The sequence below is a fragment of the Bison bison genome, unplaced genomic scaffold, assembly GCF_000754665.1.
Source record: "Bison bison bison isolate TAMUID 2011002044 unplaced genomic scaffold, Bison_UMD1.0 scf7180017864376, whole genome shotgun sequence".
NCBI classification, from domain to species: Eukaryota; Metazoa; Chordata; class Mammalia; order Artiodactyla; family Bovidae; genus Bison; species Bison bison.
In genome coordinates, this window is record NW_011494948.1 from 12,919,730 (window position 1) to 12,944,746 (window position 25,017).

General features: G+C 40.1%; 1 protein-coding gene across 1 annotated transcript in view; it reads left to right on the forward strand.

Moving 5' to 3' along the window:
• The window catches only part of ADAMTSL1 (ADAMTS-like 1), a 496,626-nt gene that overhangs the window by 122,431 nt on the left and 349,178 nt on the right, over positions 1-25,017 (forward strand). The window contains exon 4 of the mRNA XM_010857061.1: positions 3,334-3,570. Within this exon, the coding sequence (XP_010855363.1) occupies positions 3,334-3,570 (237 nt within the window). The remainder of the gene's footprint in view (positions 1-3,333; positions 3,571-25,017) is intronic.

Consider the following 25,017-nt stretch of genomic DNA (forward strand, 5'->3'; position numbering starts at 1 on the left):
TGTTGTCCTGTGTCCAGTTCTAACTGTTGCTTCCTGACCCACATACAGGTTTCTCAAGAGGCAGGTCAGGTGGTCTAGTATTCCCATCTCTTTCAGAATTTTCCACAGTTTATTGTGATCCACATAGTCAAAGGCTTTGGCATAGTCAATAAAGCAGAAATAGATGTTTTTCTGGAACTCTCTTCTTTTTTCTATGATCCAGCGGATATTGGCAGTTTGATCTCTGGTTCCTCTGCCTTTTCTAAATCCAGCTTGAACATCTGGAAGTTCATGGTTCACGTATTGCTAAAGCCTGGCTTGGAGAATTTTGAGTGTTACTTTGCTAGCGTGTGAGATGAGTGCAATTGTGCAGTAGTTTGAGCATTCTTTGGCATTCCCTTTCTTTGGGATTGGAATGAAAACTGACCTTTTCCAGTCCTGTGGCCACTGCTGAGTTTTCCAAATTTGCTGCCATATCGAGTGCAGCACTTTCACAGCATCATCTTCCAGGATTTGAAATAGCTCAACTGGAATTCCATCACTTCCACTAGCTTTGTTCGTAGTGTTGCTTCCTAAGTCCCACTTGACTTCACATTCTAGGATGTCTGGCTCTAGGTGAGTGATCACACCATCATGATTATCTAGGTCATGAAGATCTTTTTTGTCCAGTTCTTCTGTGTATTCTTGCCACCTCTTCTTAATATCTTCTGCTTCTGTTAGGTCCATACCATTTCTGTCCTTTATCAAGCCCATCTTTGCATGAAATGTTCCCTTGGTATCTCTAATTTTTTTGAAGAGATCTCTAGTCTTTCCCATTTTATTGTTTTGCTCTATTTCTTTGCACTGATCACCAAGGAAGGCTTTCTTATATCTCTCCTTGCTATTCTTTGGAACTCTGCATTTTCAAATGGGCATATCTTTCCTTCTCTCCTTTGCTTTTCGCTTCTCTTCTTTTCACAGCTATTTGGAAGGCCTCCCCAGACAGCCATTTTGCTTTTTTGCATTTCTTTTTCTTGGGGATGGTCTTGATCCCTGTCTCCTGTACAGTGTCACAAACCTCCGTCCATAGTTCATCAGTCACTCTATCAGATCTAGGCCCTTAAATCTATTTCTCACTTCCACTGTATAATTGTAAGGGATTTGATTTAGGTCATACCTGGATGGCCTAGTGGTTTTCCCCACTTTCTTCAATTTAAGTTTGAATTTGGCAAAAGTTGTTCATGATCTGAGCCACAGTCTGCTCCTGGTCTTGTTTTTGCTGACTGTATAGAGCTTCTCCAACTTTGGCTGCAAAGACTATAATCAGTCTCATTTCAGTGTTGACCATCTGGTGATGTCCATGTGTAGAGTTTTCTCTTGTGTTGTTGGAAGAGGGTGTTTGTTATTTCCAGTGCGTTCTCTTGGCAAAACTCTTAGCCTTTGCCCTGCTTCATTCTGTACTCCAAGGTCAAATTTGCCTATTACTCCAGGTGTTTCTTGACTTCCTATTATTGCATTCCAGTCCCCTATAATGAAAAGAACATCTTTTTTAGGTGTTAGTCCGTCCACAGACCACATTTCTTCTATACTGCTGAGTAATTAAGTGATTCTTAGAGTGACAGGTATTATGCAACTGAAAATGCTTTACTTAAAAATTATCAGTTACACTCTCAGTTCAACCATGGAAGCCACCCATGCAGCAGCCACCTGGGAAATATGTTAATTTTATAAAGCTGATTTTATTAAACTTGCTGAACAAGGGGGAAGAGCACCTTGACAGTCTGTAATTTCTCAAGTGGGTAGTTTAGGGAAGAAGATGTGCAGAGTTTGGGGGTCATAGTTAGTCACAGGGTTGTTTCAGGATGGAAGCTAATTAATGAAGTCTAGTTGGAGAATGGTAGGATTTGTAAACTGGGCAAGTTGCGATATTGTCTTTGGAACATGAGTTCATGAATAATAAATATTAAATTAGTTTATGCTCTTATCTTGGAATACATGGGTCTGAAAGGAGCTGGTATTAAAACATGTAAGTTTAGAGAACTTGTGCTACATCATACAATCTATTGTTTTGTGACTTATAGCGTAGAATTGCAGATTGTGGATTTTGTTTTATTTCTCGCAACTGATTACCTATCACAACAAAGTGCGACACACACATATTGACTTGTTTAATGACCATTAACTTTTTTTCATACAATATTCATAATCACTTAAGCCTTATTGAGTACCTATGTATCTGTAAAATACAATAAAAATTATCCTTTTTCTTTAATTCTATATCTTATTCACTCTCAAAATGTATATGATACTAACAGTGAAATGCCTTTCAGAATTTATATTGTATTTTGAGCTAATTTAATATCATCTGAAATAAGTCTTTAGTTGTTTACACCCAGTTTGGCCTAGAAAGAAGTTATGCCTTCTGAAATATTAGAGCCTTATATGCTGCTTAGTAGCAATGAGCACTAGTGGTAAAGAACCCACTTGCCAACACAGGAGATGTAAGAGACGTGGGTTCGATCCCTGAATTGGGAACATCCCCTGGAGGAGGGCATGGCAACCCACTCCAGTGTTCTTGCCTGAGAATCCCATGGACGGAGGAGCCCAGTGGGCTGGCTATAGCTCATACGGTAGGAAAGATTTAGACACAACTGAAGCAACTTTGAAGAAGGCAGTGGCACCCCACTCCAGTACTCTTGTCTGGAAAATCCCATGGATGGAGGATCCTGGTAGGCTATAGTCCATGGGGTCGCACAGAGTCGGAGACGACTGAAGCGACTTAGCAGCAGCAGCAGAAGTAACTTAGCATGCTTGCAGTAACACTGAAATTTGAGAAAAGAGATAGTGTTCATTTTGTAAAATAACATAATGCAATTCTCCCAATGCTTATTTACATGTAAATAGATTTTCAGAGGAAAAAACCTTGTTAAAGAGAACTCTTAAAAAGGATAACGAAGTAATCAGGTGTTGGCTCTGGTAAAGTATCTATCTGCAATGCAGAAGACACAGCTTTGATCCCTGGGTCAGGAAGATCCCCAGGAGTAGGAAATGACAGCCCACTTCAGTATTCTTGCCTGGAAAATCCCCTGGACAATGGAGCCTGGTGGGCTAGTATCCATCAGATCTATTTCAAGCTGGTTTCTTTCCCATTTTACTTCTATCTGAAAATATACTTCAAGCTGATGACTTTCTCAAATTTCTACATTTTGAGAGCCAAATAATCATATGACCTTTCAGATGGTATGAGAGGATCCATCTGTAGTGATAGAACATTTACTTTGTTTCCTATGACTTGGAGCATTCTGCTGCTCTAGGTTTCTGTTTGAGGCTTTTCTTTTAACCTATGCTTCTCCCACCCTTCTTTTTCTTCTCCAGGACTGTCCGCCAGAAGCAGGTGATTTCCGAGCACAGCAGTGCTCAGCTCATAATGATGTCAAATACCATGGCCAGTTTTATGAATGGCTTCCTGTGTCTAATGACCCTGACAACCCATGTTCCCTCAAGTGTCAGGCCAAAGGAACAGCCCTGGTTGTTGAACTTGCACCTAAAGTCTTAGATGGGACTCGTTGCTACACAGAATCTTTGGACATGTGCATCAGTGGTTTGTGCCAAGTAAGTGCCAGCTTCTTTGCATTCTATTTTTCTGGAGGGATTTATGTCAACAGCTTTTGTGTAGTCCTGCTATCTGAATAAGTGTTACTTTTTCTAGAGTTGATAAATGATGACCCATTGGAAAATTGAGGTTCAACATCAGTTAAAACTTTAAGAGCTTTATTTTATGTTAAGGAAAAGTGAGCTAGAGTTTTTCTTTCCTGATGTCTCACTTGAATATAGAAGAATAAAATTTCTTCAATATTTTATATCACTTTTGTACTAGATTTTGAAGTTACCTCTACTTTGGTTGTTCCTGAAATAATGGTGTGTTTGTGTGCACACACACGCATGTGCGTGTATGTGTATCTGTATTTGGAGGCATCAACTTTCATTTACTTGTAGCTTCAGAGTTTCTTAGGTAAGATTTCTTCTAAAATCTCCAAGTATACTGCAGGAGAATTTGTTGTTTCTTTATCAGGACTACAATTTTATTGAAAATTTAGACAACTGTAGGAAAAGGCATGCCAGTGCCAACTTTCAGGTCGAAATTTCAGCCAGAAAAATCTTTTAAATGGAAATAGCAAAAAGGTTTGATTTTTGGTGTAAATGTATCAATGTCTACTTTAGCGGAGGAGGTGGGGGAGGTGCTTATCCAGAGGCTCAGCAGTAAAAAATGCAGGAGACACAGAATCAGTCTCTGGGTTGGGAAGATCCCCTGGAGAAGGAAATGGCAACGCACTCCAGTATTCTTGCCTGGAGAATCCCATGGACAGAGGAGCCTGGCAGACTACAGTCCATGGGGCCGCGAAAAGTTGGACATGACTTAGCAACTAAACTCCAACAACTTTAGTGGGGAGTTAGTAAAATGAGGGAGAGTTAGTATGTTTGCTGTCTTGATTTCAAAGTCTATGCTTTGGATTAGGATGACAAGCCAAGTTTCAGGAACAAGCAGTTGCTACAGTGTCCTCTGTGCTATGCTTCACCATATAATGTTATATTTCACAAAGTAGACATTTTGAGAATCTTTGCCTCTCCCATGAAGACACTGTTTGAAATTTTTATGTCTTCAGAATTTCAGATATCACAATTAGCAGTATAAGAATAAACTTAAAATGTGTTTCAGTAATTTGTTGCTTCAAACTCACGTTTCTTTAAAACCTAACTCTATTTAGATGTAAAAGGAGTAACTATAGTGCAAATGACAACAAAAAATATGAGATGCCCTACAAGGTTCTGTGTGTGTGAGAGGGACACAGACATATTAAGCCTTCATGAGGTCTGGAATCATAAGGCAGGGAAATTGTGGCAAGTCCAAGCACTTCTTAGGTAACAAAATGGAGTGATATTTACCTATCTGAAGGTTTCATGTGAATTTCAGATATGAATTTGAATATAGAATCTTACTGCTTTAAAGCTGGGAAAAGCCCAAGAGGTGATCTAATCAACAACCTAAAAAGCGGTATATTTGAATATCATTTGTGATATTTGGTGTTAGTTTCTTGCTCTAAGACTCTCAGTTTCTGTTGAGATGGAATTATGAAAGATGCAAAAGCTTTGGGAATGATAGAATTGTAAACCAAATAGATACAGAAAAGGGATTGTGTTGTTGGGAATGGCAACTAATAATAATAATAATAATAATAGTTTCTTTTGTATGTATACTGTTTGAACAAACCAAGAGAGTTTTCCATTTTGTCAGTGAGGAAAAATGAGGGACCAGAAAGTTTGTGTGACTTTCTGCAAGTTTTATGGTTGGTCATGGCAGAAATTTCAGGTCTCTTGATATCTAGTCCAAAGTTGTACGTACTATATTACACTGATGAATGAACCAAAATAAACAAGATAGGCTGGCAAATTAGGTTTCATTTGTTTTTGTTGCATAGAAATTCAGTAGGGCTTCTTGCTTTCCAGATTAATCCTGCCAACTGGCTTCATGTATGTTGGCAAATGAAGCAACAGTAAATATGCCTCCCCAACTTCGATTCTTAAAAGTGTGACTTGTTAGATTTGGGGGCAAATGTAAATTACAGAATATCTGAAAAGAATGGTGACTTATACATGGAAATTGTAATCGGTTATTATTATTTTCTTCCTTTACTTGTCTTGTTAGAGGCAATAGTAGGGTAAAGGAGATGGTAAAGTTCAGATTGCATCTAGGTACTAGCAAGTAGCAGAATATCCCCAGCTACACAGTAAGAAGCGAGAAAGGTATTTGGGGAGTAAATCATGGTGGCTTGAATGGTAGACAGGATTATGGTCAACAGTGGGTGGCGAAGAAAGAGTTTTGGTGGAAAATAGACAATCCAAGCTCTTTTTAGAAAGTTGAGTATAGCTACAGTTATAGGATGCTCAAAGTGGACCCCTGGAAGTAAGGAGACCAGCTGAAAAAGAGACTCTTAGAGCAGCCAAGGTGAAGAAAAGCATGAGCCTGGACCAGGCCAGTGACAGCAGGAACAGAAAGGAAACAATGCCTAAAACCAGGAAGAAGTTTTCATTTTGACCATGATAAGAGCAGGGGAATAGTTTTTTATAAACAAAAAGAAATACATCAAATTAATTGTGCCCAGGGAATCAAAAACTACCACTTTTATTACGAATGTATAAGGGATATCATTTTGGATCCTTGTTACCACTACCATAATAGCCTATGTGTTTTCATGATTAAAACCTACTTGCATTTTATAAAAAGGAGGGAAGAAATAGAAAGAGACCCCAATAAGAGAAGAATATGATAGAAGCTAACAATCTATAAATGTGTGGATAACAATCCTAAAAATGTGCATAACTTTGCAGTAAAAATTGTAACATTGTCTCTTGGTGGGGAAGACCCCTGCAGAAGGGAATGGCAACGCACTCCAGTATTTTTGCCTGGGAATTCCCATAGACAGAGAAGTCTATTCGGTCGCATAGCGTCAGATACAACTGAGCAATTAACACACACACAACATTGTCAAAATGAAGAAATAATTGTTTATCTACCAAAAGAATGATGATAGAGAAATAAAGATGGAGTACTTAAATGCAGTATATACTCTTTAAGAAGGAGAAGAGTGAAATTAGTCACCAAAAGAAAAGCCCTCACTGCTTCCTATAAAGAGTGGACATACATAAATTCCATTCTACTTAGAAAAAAATTCCTTTATTCAGGCTGTAGCTGTATATTGGTGATTAGTATTTGTGGTTTGTGGTAAGAAACATTCAGAAAAAAATTTTTCATGATTTTTAAAACGCTGTCAAAAATCTTAATGCTTATTGAAATATGCAGTTTCTATAAAGAACGTCTCCTGGTTTCCTGAAAAAAATCATCTTCTCTGCCCCATATTCCCTTCTCCTCCATTTTTACCCCATTTACTGGGAATGCTCAGCTCTGTCTCTGACCTCACTTTGTTATTTTTTGGCCACACTGGGTCTTCACTGTTGCATGGGCTTTCTCTAGTCGTAGCAAGTGGAGGCCATTCTCTAGCTGCAGTGCACAGGTGTCTCATAGCAATGTGGCTTCTCTTGTTGCAGAGCACTGGTTTCTAGAGTTCGTGGGTTCAATAGTTGTGGCACATGGGTTTAGCTGCCCCATGACATATGGGTTCTTAATTCCCAGACCAGGGATCAAACCTGTGTCCCTTGCATTGACAGATGGATTCTTAACCACTGGACCACAGGGAAGTCTTTTATTATCACTTTTTTTTTTTTTTTGGTAAGCTGCTTCAAATATTTTTGATGCTAGGCAGATATGAATTATAAACTCCACAGAAGCAAATATCTAGCTTTGGAGAGCGTCTTACCATGATAGAAAATAGCAGCATAACTAAGACATTTGTCACTTTTAAATACCAGTTATTCCAGTTATGCCTGTCTAATACTCAACAAAAATCCACTCCCTCAAAACCATTTGAGACTTTAACTCAAATAAAACTATGGTGACTTAGACTTCAAGAGACAAAAGTAATCTACAGATATTACTATTCACAGAGGAGGGAACTGGGACCTGCTGGGAGTTCCAAAAGTCATAAATGAGGGGGTTTTCCATATTTGTAGTGAATTTGCTTCAGGAAAATGTTAGAATCATTACTCCTTATAAGAGATACCTTATTCTTACTCAGTACTATCAAGCATCATATCAGGCAGTATATTCATTCTAATAGCAGTAGTAATATAAATATTAATCATAATAATAAAATATCTGCCATTTTTAGTAACTACCACATCTAGGCACTTTTCATGTATTTTACAGCTCTGCATATTAGATGACATTATTCTCTTTTCACAGGTGAAGGATGAGGCTCAAGTAGGTGATAGGACTCAATCAGAAATACCCAGCTCTGACTCTTAAGCCCTTATTGCTCCTGGTAAAACTGAGTAGACAGAGGCAGTGTGATGTTGAGTACTGGTCCCCAAACTTGACTGCCTTCCAGAATCACTTGGAGAGCTCTTAAAAGATGCAACTCTTAGGCTGTGTCCTCCAGAAATTCGGATTTATCCATTTGATGTTTTTAAAACATTCTCCTTATGACCTTAGTTGTTTGGCCAGATTTATGAATCACTTTACTGATGAAAGAGCAGGCAGGATTTAAAGTCAAAAGACACAGATTAGAATCTGAATTTTCTTTAATGATCTGTCTATGTAATGCTGATCAAGTTGCTTACCCTTGCTAAATTCTATTTTTACTCTGGAAAATAAGATTGTCTAGCAAACTGTAGAGCAGTGAGTGAGATCGTTCATGTGAAAATGCTTAATACACTGTCAAGTGCTATGACAAAGTGAAATACCCTGAACATCTTGCAAAATGTATTAAAGTGGTGGTTCCCTGTGTGGGACTTCAGAACTCTGTAACAATTCAAAAAAAGTTTATAGAATGAGATAAAGTAACTTGCTTCTTATTCTGCTAAGAACATTCAAGAAGAAAAGGAGACCTTCTATAATGTACTATCGCCATCATCATTTCACAAATGAAATTTTAATAACAAGAAAGCAATAAGAACTTGATTTCAAAATGAAGGATGGTCCTTTAAATATAGTCTGTCTTATGAGAAATTTACTACTCTGTACTTATTTTTTATCCTTTATCCAGAGCACAGAAATTGCTACTAACAGTGCTTCACAGCCCAGCATTTGGAAAGCACTGCCATTGAGATTATCTAGCCCAGCCCTGAGAAATATTGCTGCACTGGGTTATGTGATTTTCCCAGGATCTACCAGCTACTTAATGGCAGGCTAGAGGTCAGAGAATATGACTGTTTATCAGCATTTTTAAATTATGCCTTCTGTGTTATTTCTTCAGCCTCTCCCACTGGCCAAAACCTTGTCCAGCTTTAATTCGGTCATTTACACAAGAAAACAATAGGTTTAGTGAATCTCTTTTCAAACCACAGGCTTCCCTTTCCATCCCCCCTAGAATCTGAGCATTTTCTGCAGTAGGAGTGGTCATGTTGGTGTCTCTCCCCACCTTGCATCTTGGACTGAGAAACACCGGGCTTTCTGTTTGCTTATTATCCTTCTGAACTAGATAAGGCAGAGCCAAGAAGGCAGTTGTTATCTATGAATTGTTAAGAGCAAGTGCTCTGAAGTTGTACTGCCTGGGTTTGAGTCTAAGCTCCACCACCCATTTATATATGACTTTGAGCAAGTTCTTGAGCCTCGATTTTCTTATCTGCAAGATGAGGCTAATATCTGGAACTGCCTGATAGAAGGCAGTTCATATCACGATATGAGGATTATGTGATCAAATGCATTAAAGTGCATACTCTGTGCTTGAGCAGTACTAACTTTTGGTTGGAGAAGGCAATGGCACCCCACTCCAGTACTCTTGCCTAGAAAATCCCATGGATGGAGGAGCCTGGTAGGCTGCAGTCCATGGGGGTGCTAAGAGTTGGACACGACTGAGTGACTTCACTTTCACTTTTTACTTTCATGCATTGGAGAAGGAAATGGCAACCCACTCCAGTGTTCTTGCCTGGGAGCCTGGTGGGCTGCTGTCTATGGGGTCACACAGAGTCGGACACGACTGAAGTGACTTAGCAGCAGCAGCAGCAGCAGTAGCAGCTTTTGGTAGGAGTAGTACTCAAGTTGTTTCTGTCTTTTTCTTCTTTATGGCCTTTTTGAGCACATGGTTTAATGTGGTTATAATACTGAAAGGGATCCTGACTTCCAGCAAATGAACAGACCTTCTGTTAATTTCCTATTGCGACCGTCTTTTGCTAATAGCTCCACATTGCACCATTATCAACTCCTGATCCAGAGCAGTGAATTGCGTCCTGTACAGAGTTAATGAGCCATCACAAATAGGATCAGCTCTATTAGTGCTGCTGTTATTCATTTATTTTCATTATCCAAATTACCCCATTTATATTTGTTATAAAGCACAAAGCCAGTTTCTGTTTTAAATATGAAAAAAAAAGTAGCATAAATTTACAGATGGAACATGTGCTGCTGTTAAAAATAATTTTGAGGTTATTTTGAAGTCAAATACAGAAGAGTGTGTTTTATTTTCATAATTAATGAAATTCATTGGTTGATGTCTAATCTACATATATCAAAAGACAAAGTGTGAATATAAGCCCGCTCTTTTGTAATGAATCTGCATATTTATAATACTGCACAGTCCTATTTCAGAAAACAAGGCATTTCATAAAGGAAAAGGAGAATTCAAGTAATGTCTTATATAATGTTGTTGTAAAATGAATAACACAATAAAGAAATAAGCAATAACTTGGATCATGGAGTTTTGATGTCTATACTATGGTGACATAAAAATAAACCGTAGTTCTAACAAAGAAGTTCTTTCCATTTTTAATAATTCCTGTGGTGAGTAGTTTGAAATGAATTGAATGGAATGATTATTTCTCCATCTCTGTCTGTGACCTAAGTCACGAGTATCAAATGTCTACCAGTTATTCTAAAGGTGGTGATGTCAGAAACCTGGACTTGGCTGGTTTTCCTTCTGTTTTGTAATCTAATTCCACATGGAAGCATGGCATTGCTTCAGAGATTTAATGTATCACTTCTCTTTTTTTCCCCTTTGCGTGACACAGTAAAGATGAACTATTTATTACCTACTAGTTGACTTTTAAGAAATTAATTTCTGATCACTATATATCTGTTCTCCTAACAGTCTGGTGGGTGCTGAGGTTACAGCATTAAATATCATCTCTCAGGAATGGTACCTTCTAGGGCTATTGTGAAAAATTCAATTTGTTTGTTTATTTAACAAATATTTACTTAGGAGCTAGCATTGTGCTAGATCCTGGAAATACATGAATGGACAGGGAAAAAACACAGTCCCCACCCTCAAAGAACTGACACTCAGAGGGGAAATGAACCAAGTGGACAGGAAAGTGTACAATTACCCTATATTGTATTCTCCTAACTGTGAACAGGAGTTTACAGTGAAAACAGGAGTGTTCTTTCTAAAATACAGATTTAACTTCATTTCTTGTCTGCTGGAAGCATTCCAATTGCATTCTATCAGTCACCTTCAAGAAGAAGAAAGCCCAGATTTCTTTACATGGTAGCTTTCTTTACTGGGTGGCTTGAAAAAAAAAAAAAAGACATTTATTCTCCCACAATTCTGGAGGCTAGAAGTACAGAGCACTACTTCCTCTGAGGCTCTGGGTAGAATCTATCTTTGCCTCTTCCTAACTTCTACGGGTGGCTGTCAGTCTCTGTACCTTCACAAAGCCCTCTCCCCTCTGGGTCTGTGTGTCTCTGTCTTTCTTTACATAGCACTTTCCTCCCAATGTCTCTGTTTTCTCTTCTTATAAGAACATCAGTGATATTGGATTAGGGCCCATTCTAATTGAGTATGACCTCATTTTAACTTAATTACATCTGCCAAGACACTATTTCCAAATAAGATCACACTCACAGGCACTGAGGGTTATAATTTCAACACATCTTTCCTTGGAGACACAATGCAATCTGCAGTAGCATACATCCTTGTTTATTTTTACATAGTACAAATGTATATATATATATATATGTTCATATACATGCATGTCTATACACACACACACACACATATAATTTGAATAATTTGTAAGAGCCACAGTGGGATAAATTTAGACTGTGACAAATCAAAGGGGTATTTGACCAAACATGGAATCAAGAAATGCTCAGAGGAAGAGGTAGCTGGAAACACCTAACTAGCACCTAGAATTGAAGAAATAAAGGGCTGGACATCAGGATCTATGTCATGAGGAGCTAAATAACCTATAAGAAGATTGGGATTGTATAATACTAAGAGCCAAAGAGTGCCAGTGAAATAATTCAAGCAAATGCAAAGTAAAGTGAGATGTGTATTTTAGAAAGAGTACTCTATTTGCACAGAGGGCAGTGGATTAGAACAGGCTCCAAGTTATTTGGATTAAAAGAAGAGATTTTAAAACAAATCAGGAGACAGATTCATTTGGACTTGGTGACTGGTGAAATACAATAGGAGAGAAAAATTGAGAGTTGAAGACTATGCTCGAGTTTCTAGTTTGTAGTTTAAGCAACATATGGTGCTGCTGTTCATTAGGATAGAACATAGGAGAAAGGCAAGGGGTTGGTTTGGTGCAGAGATAAGGAGATGATATAATATGTGCAACATGCTGTCTACCATCTGACGGTCACTCAGTGAAACCTGTCCTTTCTTCCTCCCTCTTAATTCTGTCTTCTTGATTGTGATGGAAACTTGCATTTCCCTCAAGTTTATATGATCATAGCCCTGTTTATGTATGTTTAAAAATTTGTCAGGGTAATCTTTTCTGGGACCACATGCCAGTTAGATAACAAGTCAACCTGAGTGTTTGTCACTTTTAGGAAAAACTGAAGTGTACAGTGTATAGTGTTTTGAAGTTCCTTGAGGTCTCTTCTATATTTGAACAGGTAAGAGACAGGGAGGAGAAGGAAATGGAAACCCACTCCAGTATTCTTGCCTGGAGAATCCCATGGGCAGAGGAGCCTGGTGGGCTACTGTCCATAGAGTCGCACTGAGTCGGACACGACTGAAGCGACTTAGCATGCATGCATGCATTGGAGAAGGAAATGGCAACCCACTCCAGTATTCTTTCCTGGAGAATCCCGGGGGGAGCCTGGTGGGCTGCCGACTATGGGGTTGCACAAATTGGGACACGACTGAAGTGACTTAGTAGCAGCAGCAAGTGACAGGGAAAGTGACACTCCACCAGGTCTCATTCTTCTCATAATATCTTCTACCTGCCACCCCAGTTGGGTTCTTTATTCATATATCCTCTGTACTCATAGAAAGAATTTCTTTGCTGTATCAGAAATTTTTTTCATCATGATATATTCCGCTTCTTAGGTGGGAAACCCTTCTTTGCATAGCTTTCATAAAAAAATTTTTGAAAGTTATATCCATCTCAGTTTTGTCTTGAAATTCAGCATGGACTGGGAAAAATAGAATCATTGATTTTGTTTTCCCAAAGAGATTCAGTGAAGTTGATGAAGGCCGAGTGAATCTAATTACTTAAAAGCTTTCAATGTTTATCATTTTTCATGCTGTGTAATTCATGCAATGCATTATATTGCGTGTGATTCTTGTGCCAATTTGAGGAGATATCTTTATTATTTCTTTATAATATCTTTATTATTTCCATTTTATAAATGAGAAAATTGAGGCTCATAGAAGGTCATACAACTTAAAAAAGGCAAAGCTATCATTTGAATCCTATTATTTCTATTATGTTACCCTTTCCTCTGAGAAGATATTCTAATAATGAAGCAGAGTATCAGTATGCCCTGGGGGAGGTGTGAGTTTGCTTAGTCATCTCCTACTCTTTGTGGCCCCATGGACTGTAGCCCACCAGGCTCCCCTGTCCATGGAATTCCCCAGGCAAGAATACTGAAGTGGTAGACATCACCTTCTCCAGGGGATCTTCTTGACCCAGAACTCAAACCCAAGTTTCCTGCATTACAGACAGATTTTTTACCATCTGAGCCACTTTGTTGATTGGGGTATGAGTATGTATTCATCCTATAATACTTTGTCTCATGAATGATTCTTTAGGCCTCTTGTTTATAGAAATGCCGAACATACTAAATTTTACCAAATCATCTTTAATAGTGTTTCAGCACTGTTAGTAACTACAAAGTTTGGGTTTCCGCTTATTACCCTCACTTCTAACACTAACTTCAAGTTGAGGCTCCTCAAGACTACTCTCAGGTTAGATAATTCACTAGAAGGATTTGTATAACTCACTAAAAGATGTTATACTCAGTTACAGTGTATTACAGTCAATGGATACTAATTAAAATCAGCCAAGGGAAGAGGTGCACAGAGCAGGGTCCAGAAGATTTCAAGTGCAGACCTTCTACTTGTCCTTTCCTGGAAGAGTGTTGTGAATGGCACTTACTTCTCCCAGTAGCAGTGTGTGACAATACGCATGGGCTATTGACAACCAGGGAACTCCCCCAAGCCTTGGTATCCATAGGTTTTATTGAGGCTCCATCACATAGACTTGGTTGACCTTATGCGTGGAGCTCTTTCATCTCCAGCCCCTCCAGAGCCTGAGTTGATACCACATGGCTCAAAGCCCTCATCATAAATCACACCGCTAGCCTGGACTCTCTGGCATGGCCCAAGGCCCCAGACAAACAAAGACATCTTATTGGTCAGAAAATGACAAGAGCTTAAAAAGTGCCTCCCAGGAGCCAAGGGCCAAGTCCAGACTCTTTGGGCAAAATTTATCCCTAACCACATATCACTTTTTGAAGTTGTTTATTCATTCGATAAATATTTAATGATTATCGTTGGTCATTAGGCTATGCCCTGGGGTACATAGCAGTGAGTGGAACTCAAGCCCTCCCCTCAAGGAGCCCATGCCTCAGCTTTCTGCAGCAATGGTAGCTAAAGAAAAACTGCCCTAGTTTTCCTTCATGTGCTGTTTCTAACTTTGGAGAATCACTTTATTACCTGTGAGAAGATTCCACGAAGATAATCACAACACTCACATTGACTAGACATCCTCTTTCTGTGCGGGTTGACTCTTAAAATGTGGTACAGAATCATGTAGCTGCTTTGGAAGACAGCCTGGCAGTTCCTCAAAATGTTAAGCGTAGGGTTACCATGGGAACCAGCAATTCCACTCCTAGGCATATACCCACCAAAAAAGAAAAAAACCTGTTCTTACATGTTTATAGCAACAGTATTCATAATAGCCAAAAAGCAGAAACAACCTATCAACTGGTGAATGGATAAATGAAATGTGATCTAATCATACTATGGAATATTATTCCACAATAAAAATTCATGAAATACTGATACATATTATAACATAAATGAACCTTCAAAACATGCTAAGTGAGAAAAGCCAGTTGTAAAAAATTCCATATTCTATTATCCCATATATATGGAATGTGAGAATAGGCAAGACATTCCATATAAATGCAATAATAAAATATGTAACAAAAAGTGAATTAGTGGTTGCCTAGAGCTGGAACTTGGAGTAGAATAGGGGGTGACTACTGATGGTTCAGGGTTTCTTTTGAGAGTGATGAAAATATTCTAAACAAATTTTAGTGATGTTTTCACAATTTACAAACATATTAAAGCCATTGAATTTTATACTTTAAATGGGTAGATTTTAGAGTATGAGAATTACATCTCAAAGAAATATTTTTCAAATGTTAAAAGATTCAGAAATCTATACACTATAAATCTAAAGGCTATGTTGGCTGCAAGTGAATAAGCTTGCTCTTTGACAGAGTTAATAAACTCACCCATTAGTCTAGGTGGGTGTCCTCTTCGTTTATTATTGTTCTAAGAAGTCATTTAGAATCCTAAGATTTCCTAGGTAGTAAAACTGCTTTGGAAACCAACACAGATTATATTGTTAATAAACATATGCTAAATGAAAGTAATGAATTACTTTGCTGACAAAGGTCCATCTAGTCAAAGCTATGGTTTTTCCAGTAGTCACGTATGGATGTGAGAATTGGACTATAAAGAAAGCTGAGCACCTAAGAATTGATGCTTTTGAACTCTAGTGTTGGAGAAGACTCTTGAGAGTCCCTTGGACTCCAAGGAGATCCAGCCAGTCCATCCTAAAGGAGATCAGTCCTGAGTATTCATTGGAATGACTGATGCTGAAGCTAAAACTCCAATACTTTGGGTACCTGATCCAAAGAACTGATTCACTGGAAAAGACCCTTATGCTGGGAAAGATTGAAGGTGGGAGGAGAAGGGGACGACAGAGAGGAGACGGTTGAATGGAATCACTGACTCAATGGACATGAGTTTAAGCAAACTTTAGGAGATGGTGATGGATAAGGAAGCCTGGCAGGCTGCAGTCCTGGGGTGTCAAAGAGTCAGACACGACTGAGTGGCTGAACTGAACTGAATGGATAGTGGTATCAGGCTGGAAGTTGAACATCTTTCAAAATGTTTTTAGGGAAATATTTGGATCTGAGAAGGTCTTTTCTTTAGTAAGCTTCTAGAGTGGCTCAGCTGGTAAAGAATCTGCCTGCAATGCAGGAGACCTGGGTTCGATCCCTGAGTCAGGAATATCCCCTGGAGAAGGGCATGGCAACCCACTCCAGTATTCTTTCCTGGAGAATTCCATGGACAGAGGAGCCTGATGGGCTACTGTCCATGGGGTTACAGAGAGTTGGACACAACTGAGCAACTAACATTTTTACTTTCTTTAGTAAATTTTCAACAAAGCATTATTCATTTAGCTACATTATGTATTAACTCTGCTACTGCATTCACTGAGGGAATTTGAAATCTTGCAGTTGAATCATTCCATTTTACATTTGAAGTCCAGATAAGTTCAATCAGTTTTTAAGATAGGACTGCCATGTGGTCTGGAATTCAGCTTTTGGTGAATATGAAAGTATGTGTCATAATCCCTGTCTTCAAGAAGCTTCCAATCTGTGGGTGATTAGGCTCAAACCCAAAAAATGATAATCAGCAGCAGCATGAGACACGAGGAGGAGCTTTAGTTTGGGACTGAAACAGACTGAAGTTTGAAATCTGACTTCCAAATTTACTTTCTGTGTAATCACAGGCTAATTTATTAGACTAATTAAGCCTCACATCTCATCAAAAATAGAGGTAATAGTGCCCATGTTAGCAATAGCAATGAGCTAATTTTTATTGAACACCTATGTGCCAGGCACTGTGCTATGTAAGCATTTAACATATATTATCCCCTTTAATCCTCATATGAACAAGTGGTCAGGTTATTACCATTTTAAAGAGGAGGGAAGTAATGCTTCAGTTCAGTTCAGTTCAGTCGCTAAGTCGTGTCCGACTCTTTGCGACCCCATGAATTGCAGCATACCAGGCCTCCCTGTCCATCACCAACTCCCGGAGTTCCCTCAAACTCTCCATCGAGTCGGTGATGCCATCCAGCCATCTCATCCTCTGTTGTCCCCTTCTCCTCCTGCCCCCAATCCCTCCCAGCATCAGAGTCTTTTCCAATGAGTCAACTCTTCGTATGAGGTGGCCAAAGTATTGGAGTTTCAGCTTTAGCATCAGTCCTTCCAAAGAACACCCAGGACTGATCTCCTTTAGAATGGACTGGTTGGATCTCCTTGCAGTCCAGGGGACTCTCAAGAGTCTTCTCCAATACCACAGTTCAAAAGCATCAATTCTTCGGCACTCACAGTCCAACTCTCATATCCATACATGACCACTGGAAAAACCATGGCCTTGACTAGACGGACCTTTGTTGGCAAAGCAATGTCTCTGCTCTTGAATATGCTATCTAGGTTGGTCATAACTTTCCTTCCAAGGAGTAAGCGTCTTTTAATTTCATGGCTGCAATCACCATCTGCAGTGATTTTGGAGCCCAAAAAAATAAAGTCTGACACTGTGTCCACTGTTTCCACATCTATTTCCCATGAAGTGATGGGACCGGATGCCATGATCTTAGTTTTCTGAATATCGAGCTTTAAGCCAACTTTTTCACTCTCCTCTTTCATTTTCATCAAGAGGCTTTTGAGTTCCTCTTCACTTTCTGCCATAAGAGTGGTGTCATCTGCATATCTGAGGTTATTGATATTTCTCCCGGCAATCTTGATTCCATTTTGTGCTTCTTCCAGCCCAGCATTTCTCATGATGTACTCTGCATAGAAGTTAAATAAGCAGGGTGACAATATACAGCCTTGACGTACTCCTTTTCCTATTTGGAACCAGTCTGTTGTTCCATGTCCAGTTCTAACTGTTGCTTCCTGACCTGCATATAGGTTTCTCAAGAGGCAGGTCAGGTGGTCTGGTATTCCCATCTCTTTCAGAATTTCCCATAGTTTATTGTGATCCACACAGTCAAAGGCTTTGGCATAGTCAATAAAGCAGAAATCGATGTTTTTCTGGAACTCTCTTGCTTTTTCCATGATCCAGCGGATGTTGGCAATTTGATCTCTGGTTCTTGTCCCTTTTCTAAAACCAGCTTGAACACCTGGAAGTTCACGGTTCATGTATTGCTGAAGCCTGACTTGGAGAATTTTGAGTATTACTTTACTAGCGTGTGAGATGAGTGCAGTTGTGTGGTAGTTTGAGCATTCTTTGGCATTGCCTTTCTTTGGGATTGGAATGAAAACTGACCTTTTCCAGTCCTGTGGCCACTGCTGAGTTTTCCAAATTCACTGGCATATTGAGTGCAGCACTTTCACAGCATCATCTTTTAGGATTTGAAATAGCTCAACTGGAATTCCATCACCTCCACTAGCTTTGTTCGTAGTGATGCTTCCTAAGACCCACTTGACTTCACATTCCAGGATGTCTGGCTCTAGGTGAGTGATCACACCATCGTGATTGTCTTGGTCGTGAAGATCTTTTTTGTACAGTTCTTCTGGAGATTAAGTACTGTTGATTCATTGATTCAGTAAATATTGATTGAACATTAGCTGGGCATTAGGCTAAACACTAGGAGTGCAGCTAAGTCCAAAATGCAGTGGGAGCAGGTTTTGTTTTTGTTTAGTTGCTGAAAGAAGGAGCATTTGGAAGGAGCACTCTTATTCAGTTCTGGGCAGGTAGAAAGGTTTGGCAGTCTCATGTCCCCTCTTTACCAACACCAACAGTCCCACAGTGAGAATCCACAGGGGAGCTGATGCTCCCTCCCCTCTCCTGCACCTGTTTTTCATCTTATTTCCTTTGTCTTATATGAGTTTTCATAACCAACTAGCCCGTAAGATTGAGACCTCCTAACTGGCAGAGACTGTATCCTACTTACTCATCTTTATATCAAGTTTCTTTACGTCGAGTTAATCAATGTAAGACTGTTGCATGGAATGATCAACGAATCAATAAATCTCTCTGTTGACTATTGCTGTCCCTTAATGACTGAGTCATCTCTAAATCATGCAAATTATTCATCCTAAATGCCTTTTTTATCTTTTAATTTATTTGAGCCTTGTTCTCATTTCCTTCAGTCTGTCAAACAAAGTCCATTTATGTGAGTCTCAATTTTTTTGTTTTATGATACTAGGCTAGAAGTAATTTAGAATCTGAGGCCTTGTGCCATATACTCTTTATTTACCATGGCTTAGAAGATGACTCAGATCTACCCAGAACCTTCTCCATCAAGATAACTGTTGGTTTTCTTCATATATCAACCAGATTCTCTGGATGAGCTCTCAGTGCTGAAGTCATTAGATCCTTCCCAGGATTAAACTCACAAAATGCTAACTTTCCAAAGGCCATAAATATCAATCAGGGCTCCAGTGTGATGTAGTTTCTTTCCCCAGTGTATATTAGAAAACGGGTCTGGAGATTGTTTGTTCCTACAGTATATTCCATGAGTAAATTAGATGATCTTCAGACATAACTCTAATTACTCCAACTCTTTGCATAACTAATATGGTTATCAAGTTTGGGACCATAAAATGCTAATATTCCCAAACACTTGAAATGCAAGGTTTAAGTATGTCAGAAATTTGAAAGATTTGAAACTCTGCCTTATGTTTAAAAGAAATGTTTTAAATTTCCTTAAAAGTAAAATTGAGGAAGCCTTTTTTGAAATTGAGTGTCTTAAGACCTGCATATAATTATTTTTAAATGTTAAAGATTAAATCTAAGTATTGAACACAGTAAGTAATTATCCTTTACCTGACTGGCATAGCTCCAAACCTATATCAAGTTAGGTAAAGGAATACTTTTTTAAAGGTGTTGTAGCTATTTTAATTGCCAAAATCCTTAATAAAACACAATTTAAAGAATCAGGTACCTTCCAGATTTTGAACCATGAACATAACTTTACCCAAATTTTGTCATATTCATGGTTGCCAGAGACCCTCTTGAAACATTCCTAGGAGGGGCCATTTGCCCCTCATCAGGAAAATCCACCCAAGTACTAGGATTAGTGTAATAAACCCCACCGGTCCTTTCTGTTGCGTCTTGAGTTCAACTGCCCCTAAGGAATTCAGATCAAGAAGGAACAAAGTGTTATTGCTTTGGGCTAACTCCTTGTGATCCAAGAGAACACTTTAAGAATCTGTAAAATCTAGAGATAAAGACAAGAAATTATCTATGGTAGATAGGACACAGAAGCCAAAACAAATTCAGAGACCTCAGGAGATACGTTGAATCTTTTTGCAAAGCTAATCACAAAACAGTGGCTTTGCAAAGAACCTTGGCAGTCACCAACTGAGTCTGCATTCTGTTTCTGAGGACACAGAGTGTCAGAGTGCGTGGCATGTGATTTACCCAAGGTCTCCCAACTTGCAAGTGGCAGAGGCAAGAAGACTTGAAGCCAAGTCTCCCAGCTCCAGACCCAGTGCTTAATTTATATTAAGTGAAAACGCTTTTCATATGTGTGTTTCTCAAGAACCTTTAAGAGTTTAAAGTATTTTCTTTTGAGTTGGATTATTTCCTCATTTGTTAGTTTCTTTCACCATCACTAAGTGCATTTTGGTCCCTCAGCTAAATTTTCCTTCTGTATGGCCAAATTATCACAGAACGTCCCATTCGCTTAAAAATAGTTGTACTATAAAAGAAAATACAAGTGGAAAACTTTGCCAACAATAAACATTCTAGAAAACTTAATGCACACCACTTTCATTCCTACAGAGATGCCAAGTAAAAACCCACAGCACCTGCAAGCTGTAGCAACCACAGAGTAGCCAAGGGCTGGTGGCTCGTTAGTCCTGTGAGCACTTAGGTTTACAATCGCCCTTGTGTACTTGTTTAGTGTCTTTGCCATCAGAATTGTGGGTAATTCTAAAAAACAAACAGATGCTTCAGGGGAAGACGAGGGGGGAGGGAAGCTTGGGAAGAAGTAGCCAGAGTCACATTAAAATGAAAGCACATAGCCAGTGTTTTGTTTTCTCAAGTTCTGAACTTTTCTTGACCGCTGTCCTTTCTCTGTCCTCTGGGATTCCCCTGGTGAGGAAGGAATTCCTCCCATTGGATGATTCTTAGCTTTTATGGCCCAAACCTCAGTATCACTGTTGATTGATAGGAGGATGGTTAATTTCTTGATTCATCCATCCAGGCAACAGTCTTTTATTGAGCAACACAGTATCTGTGCAGCCATTTCCACTCCTGATGTTATGAGAGCTGAGCCAGAGATAAAAGGTTATTCTTTTTCTTCTTTTGACTAGGAATAGCAAGAATACCTTTTGCTGGGGTAAAAGATATAATTTGATTAGTTAAGGCAAAGACATACTCAGTGGTGAAGTGGATACAGCTCTCCTGACACTTAACTTTTCCATCTCCAAGGTGGGCCCTGGAACAGGCATATATGGCAAGTGCTGAGGGGGTGAAGGTTTAGAAGTGGGTAAGATCCCACCTGGCTAAAGGAGCTAAGTATCCTCACGCAGGTGCTTTTTCTTAAAAAACTGGGAAAATATTTTTCATTTTGAGACATGCTCTCTTAGGCAGTACGTATATGTAAAATGGTTTCATCAAGGCTTTGTCAGACCAGCCTATTTCCTAGTATTGTTCAAAGTTTCTCTTTATAGTTTGGCATACAGTTTTTTCATTTTCTCCCCAGATGGTTTTCATGGCTCTAAAGCAGAGTTTGGAAACTAGTAACCAAATATATCCCACTGGCAACTTTTGTTTGGTACGCATAGAATGGTTTTGTGGAAATTTGAATTAGTTGCCAGGATTTAAATACATTGTTTCCAGTAAAAATCCCAAGTCACAACATAACCTTTAAGAACAATCAGATGTGCTACATTTGGTCTGCACCCCAACATGGCGACCATTAGACAGAGCTGACTAGTTGCTGAGACCTCAAGATGGTGCCAACACTTTCAAGTATCCTTTGTTATCTACGTAGCCTGAACTCTGTCGCTGTTTGCATTCCTGACCCTTCCCCAAAGGATATGTAGGCTAGACATGTCTCAAAGAAAGGAATAAGAGTCAAAACCCATCATCACAACTAGAAATAATTAATCTACCTTATATATTGAATACTAATCATGCCAGATACTTGGTTTCCCAGCTGGTGCTAGTGCTGAAGGATTCACCTGCCAATGCAGGAGACATAAGCGACTTGGGTTCGATTCCTGCTTTGGGAAGATCCCCTGGAGGAGAACACAGCAACCCACTCCAGTATTCTTGCCTGGAGAATCCCATGGACAGAGGATATGGTCAGAGGACAGTCCATATGGTCCAAAGAGTCAGACACGACTAAAGCAACTTAGTAGCAGCAGCATGCCAGACACTATGCCAAGCACTTGACATACTGTTAAACTTCACAGGAACCCATTTAATTTATAGCCCACACATTTAATTTGCTAGTCCAGGGTCATACAGCTTGTGAGTTGCTTACTTGAGATTTTAACTTAGGTCTGTTGGACCCTAAAATCTATGTTTTTCATGATATTATAAACCCTCTCAGAATCACTTCTGCCAACCCAGTTACCTTGCTGAATTTCAGGTATGTAAGAATCCCAACTGGATGCCAAGGATTAGGTATCCTATTGGCCACTGGGTTTCCAGTTTCTATCAGGAAGAAAAAGGAAAACTTAGTGAGGTTTCTTCTGCTCAGATCTTACCCTCCAGTTAAGGAACAGCCCTAGATACTAACACATAGAGCTATTCTCCTGGGTAAAAGGAACTATTGTGATAATGTATTCTAAGTCAATTTGAAGCCACATGAAAGGCTTTTTTAAAAAAACATTTAAATATCAGGTAAGGACCAACTAGACAGCATGTTAAAAAGCAGGGATATTACTTTCCTGATAAAGGTCCATCTAGTCAAAGCTATGGTTTTTCCAGCAGTCATGTATGGATGTGAGAGTTGGACCATAAAAAAGGCTGAGTGCCAAAGAATTGATATTTTTGCACTGTGGTGCTGGAGAAGACTCTTGAGAGTCCCTTGGACTTCAAGGAGATCAAACCAATCAATCCTAAAGGAAATCGAACCTGAATATTCGTTGGAAGGACTGATGCTGAAGCTCCAATACTTCAGCCACCTGATGCAAACAGCCGATTCACTGGAAAAGACCCTGGGAAAGATTGAAGGCAGGAGGAGAAGGGGATAACAGAGGATAAGGTGGTTGGATGGCATCACTGACTCAATGAACATAAGTTTGAGCAAACTCCAGGAGATAGTGAAGGACAGGGAAGCCTGGTGTGTTGCAGTCTATCGGGTTACTAAAAGTTGGACATAATTTAGCAACTGAACAACAAAGAGCAGCAGAGGTTGCGGAGGAGTGGGTGGACGTGTAGTGCATCTCTCTCCACGGATACATCAGGATACACCTCTGACACAGAAGTGCATGCAGAACACCAGCTGAGAGCAGAGAGGAGTACCTGACCAGCAGAAAAGAATATATAGAACCACACAAAACTAGGTAGGACGAAGGAACCAGGGGCAAAATCAGGAGTGTTAGTCGGACTGGACCTGCCCTCAGTGGGTGGAGGAACTGAAGCAGGGGTCTGATCCCCACATCAGGGCAATTGTCTGAATCAGAGAGGAAACATTTAAGGCTGAGAGTGAAACAGCTGATCTGTGGCAGCCTAAATGGATTGAGAATCAGACAGTGCTTGCCACAGCCATACATACCCAGAAGGCACATCGGCTGGGAGCTGTAGTTCAGGGATTGTGGAGCAATCCTAGGGCAAGGGCTGCTATTGACTCTAGAGACAGATCGAGGGGCTGTGAGGGAGGAGACTGTGGTGGGAAATGCCTGTGGAGGAAAGCCAGGCAGCCATGGAAGCAAGGGGATACTGCTGAGTCACGTGTAGAGGGTGGATCTATCACCATAACCTCTCTCCCTCTACCTGCCAACATTGACAGCTGATCAATAGAGAGGCTGGCCCATCAAACACCTGATGCACTGAACTACAGAGTAGGACCCCACCCAGGGTGCTCCTGTAAGTGATTGAATCGCAGAACTACAGGATAAGACCCCACCCAGGGTGTACCTTTAAGTGCCTGATGTGCCCAATCTATGGAGTAGGACCCCAACCAGGGGGGCCCCTGTATGTGCCTGATGCACCAAACAAGAGAAGGACCCCAGGCAAGGGAGCCCTTTAAGGGCCTGAACGAGTGGAGCTACGGAGAAAGACTGGCCAAAGAGGCCTTCTGATTGCCAGCTACAAGAGGCTCAAAAACAAGACTCTGATAGGGCCATAACTTCTGCGGCAGAGGCCGTCCATGTCCGTGCACGCTTGGTGCCACCAGGATCCCCTCAAGCCTAGTAGCTGCACTGTTCACACTCAACTCTCACTAGAGGAGAGCTGCCACAGACAAAAAAAAGTCTTATGTCTATGCACACAGGGTTGCTTTGGTGGTGTCCAACTCTTTGCAACCCTGTAGACTGTGGCCTGCCAGGCTTCTCTGTCAGAGGGTTCTCCAGGCAAGAATACTAGAGCATATTGGCCAATACTGGTTGCCATACCCTTCTTGAGCACTATATTTCCTGCTTCCCTAGCCACCAACTCCCCTGAGTACCCGGTGCTGCCAGAACTGCTATGACCCAAGCATTGCACCACCTCCACACCTGGCCCTCACAAGCTCAGGTCCTCCAGGGCAGCCTCAGGAGCAAACCCCAGTGGATGATCCACATGCAGAGGTGGAAATAAAACCACAGTTGAAACCCAGGGGCAGTGTGGCTAAGCAAGAAGACCCAAAACCTTCCCACCAGCTGTACAAACTGCAGATTAAATCCACACAATCAACTAGGCAGACTCTGTGTCTATGGAATATATAAAAAGACATTGAGAGCGCCAATGTCTTTTTTCCAATTTCTTTTGGAAAACACAAAAGAAAATGCACTAGTTCTCATAGCTGTGGACATTGGAGGCAAGAACTCATAGGAGTAGGACCAGATTAGAATCTGGGCTGCCCCCACCCCAGGTCCAGAGATCAGCACAGAGTTGGAGGGCATCCTAGGAAGATGAGGGGAACCGTGACCCCCAGCGAGGGAAAGGCTTCTGACAGCAGTGACTCAAGAAAAACATTTATTATTCATATGTTTTGACTTGTTTTGTAGATTCTTTTGGATTTTTTTCTTCCCCCCCACTTCTGTTGTTGTTGTCAATTTTATTGGCACTGTGAAATCTAATTAAG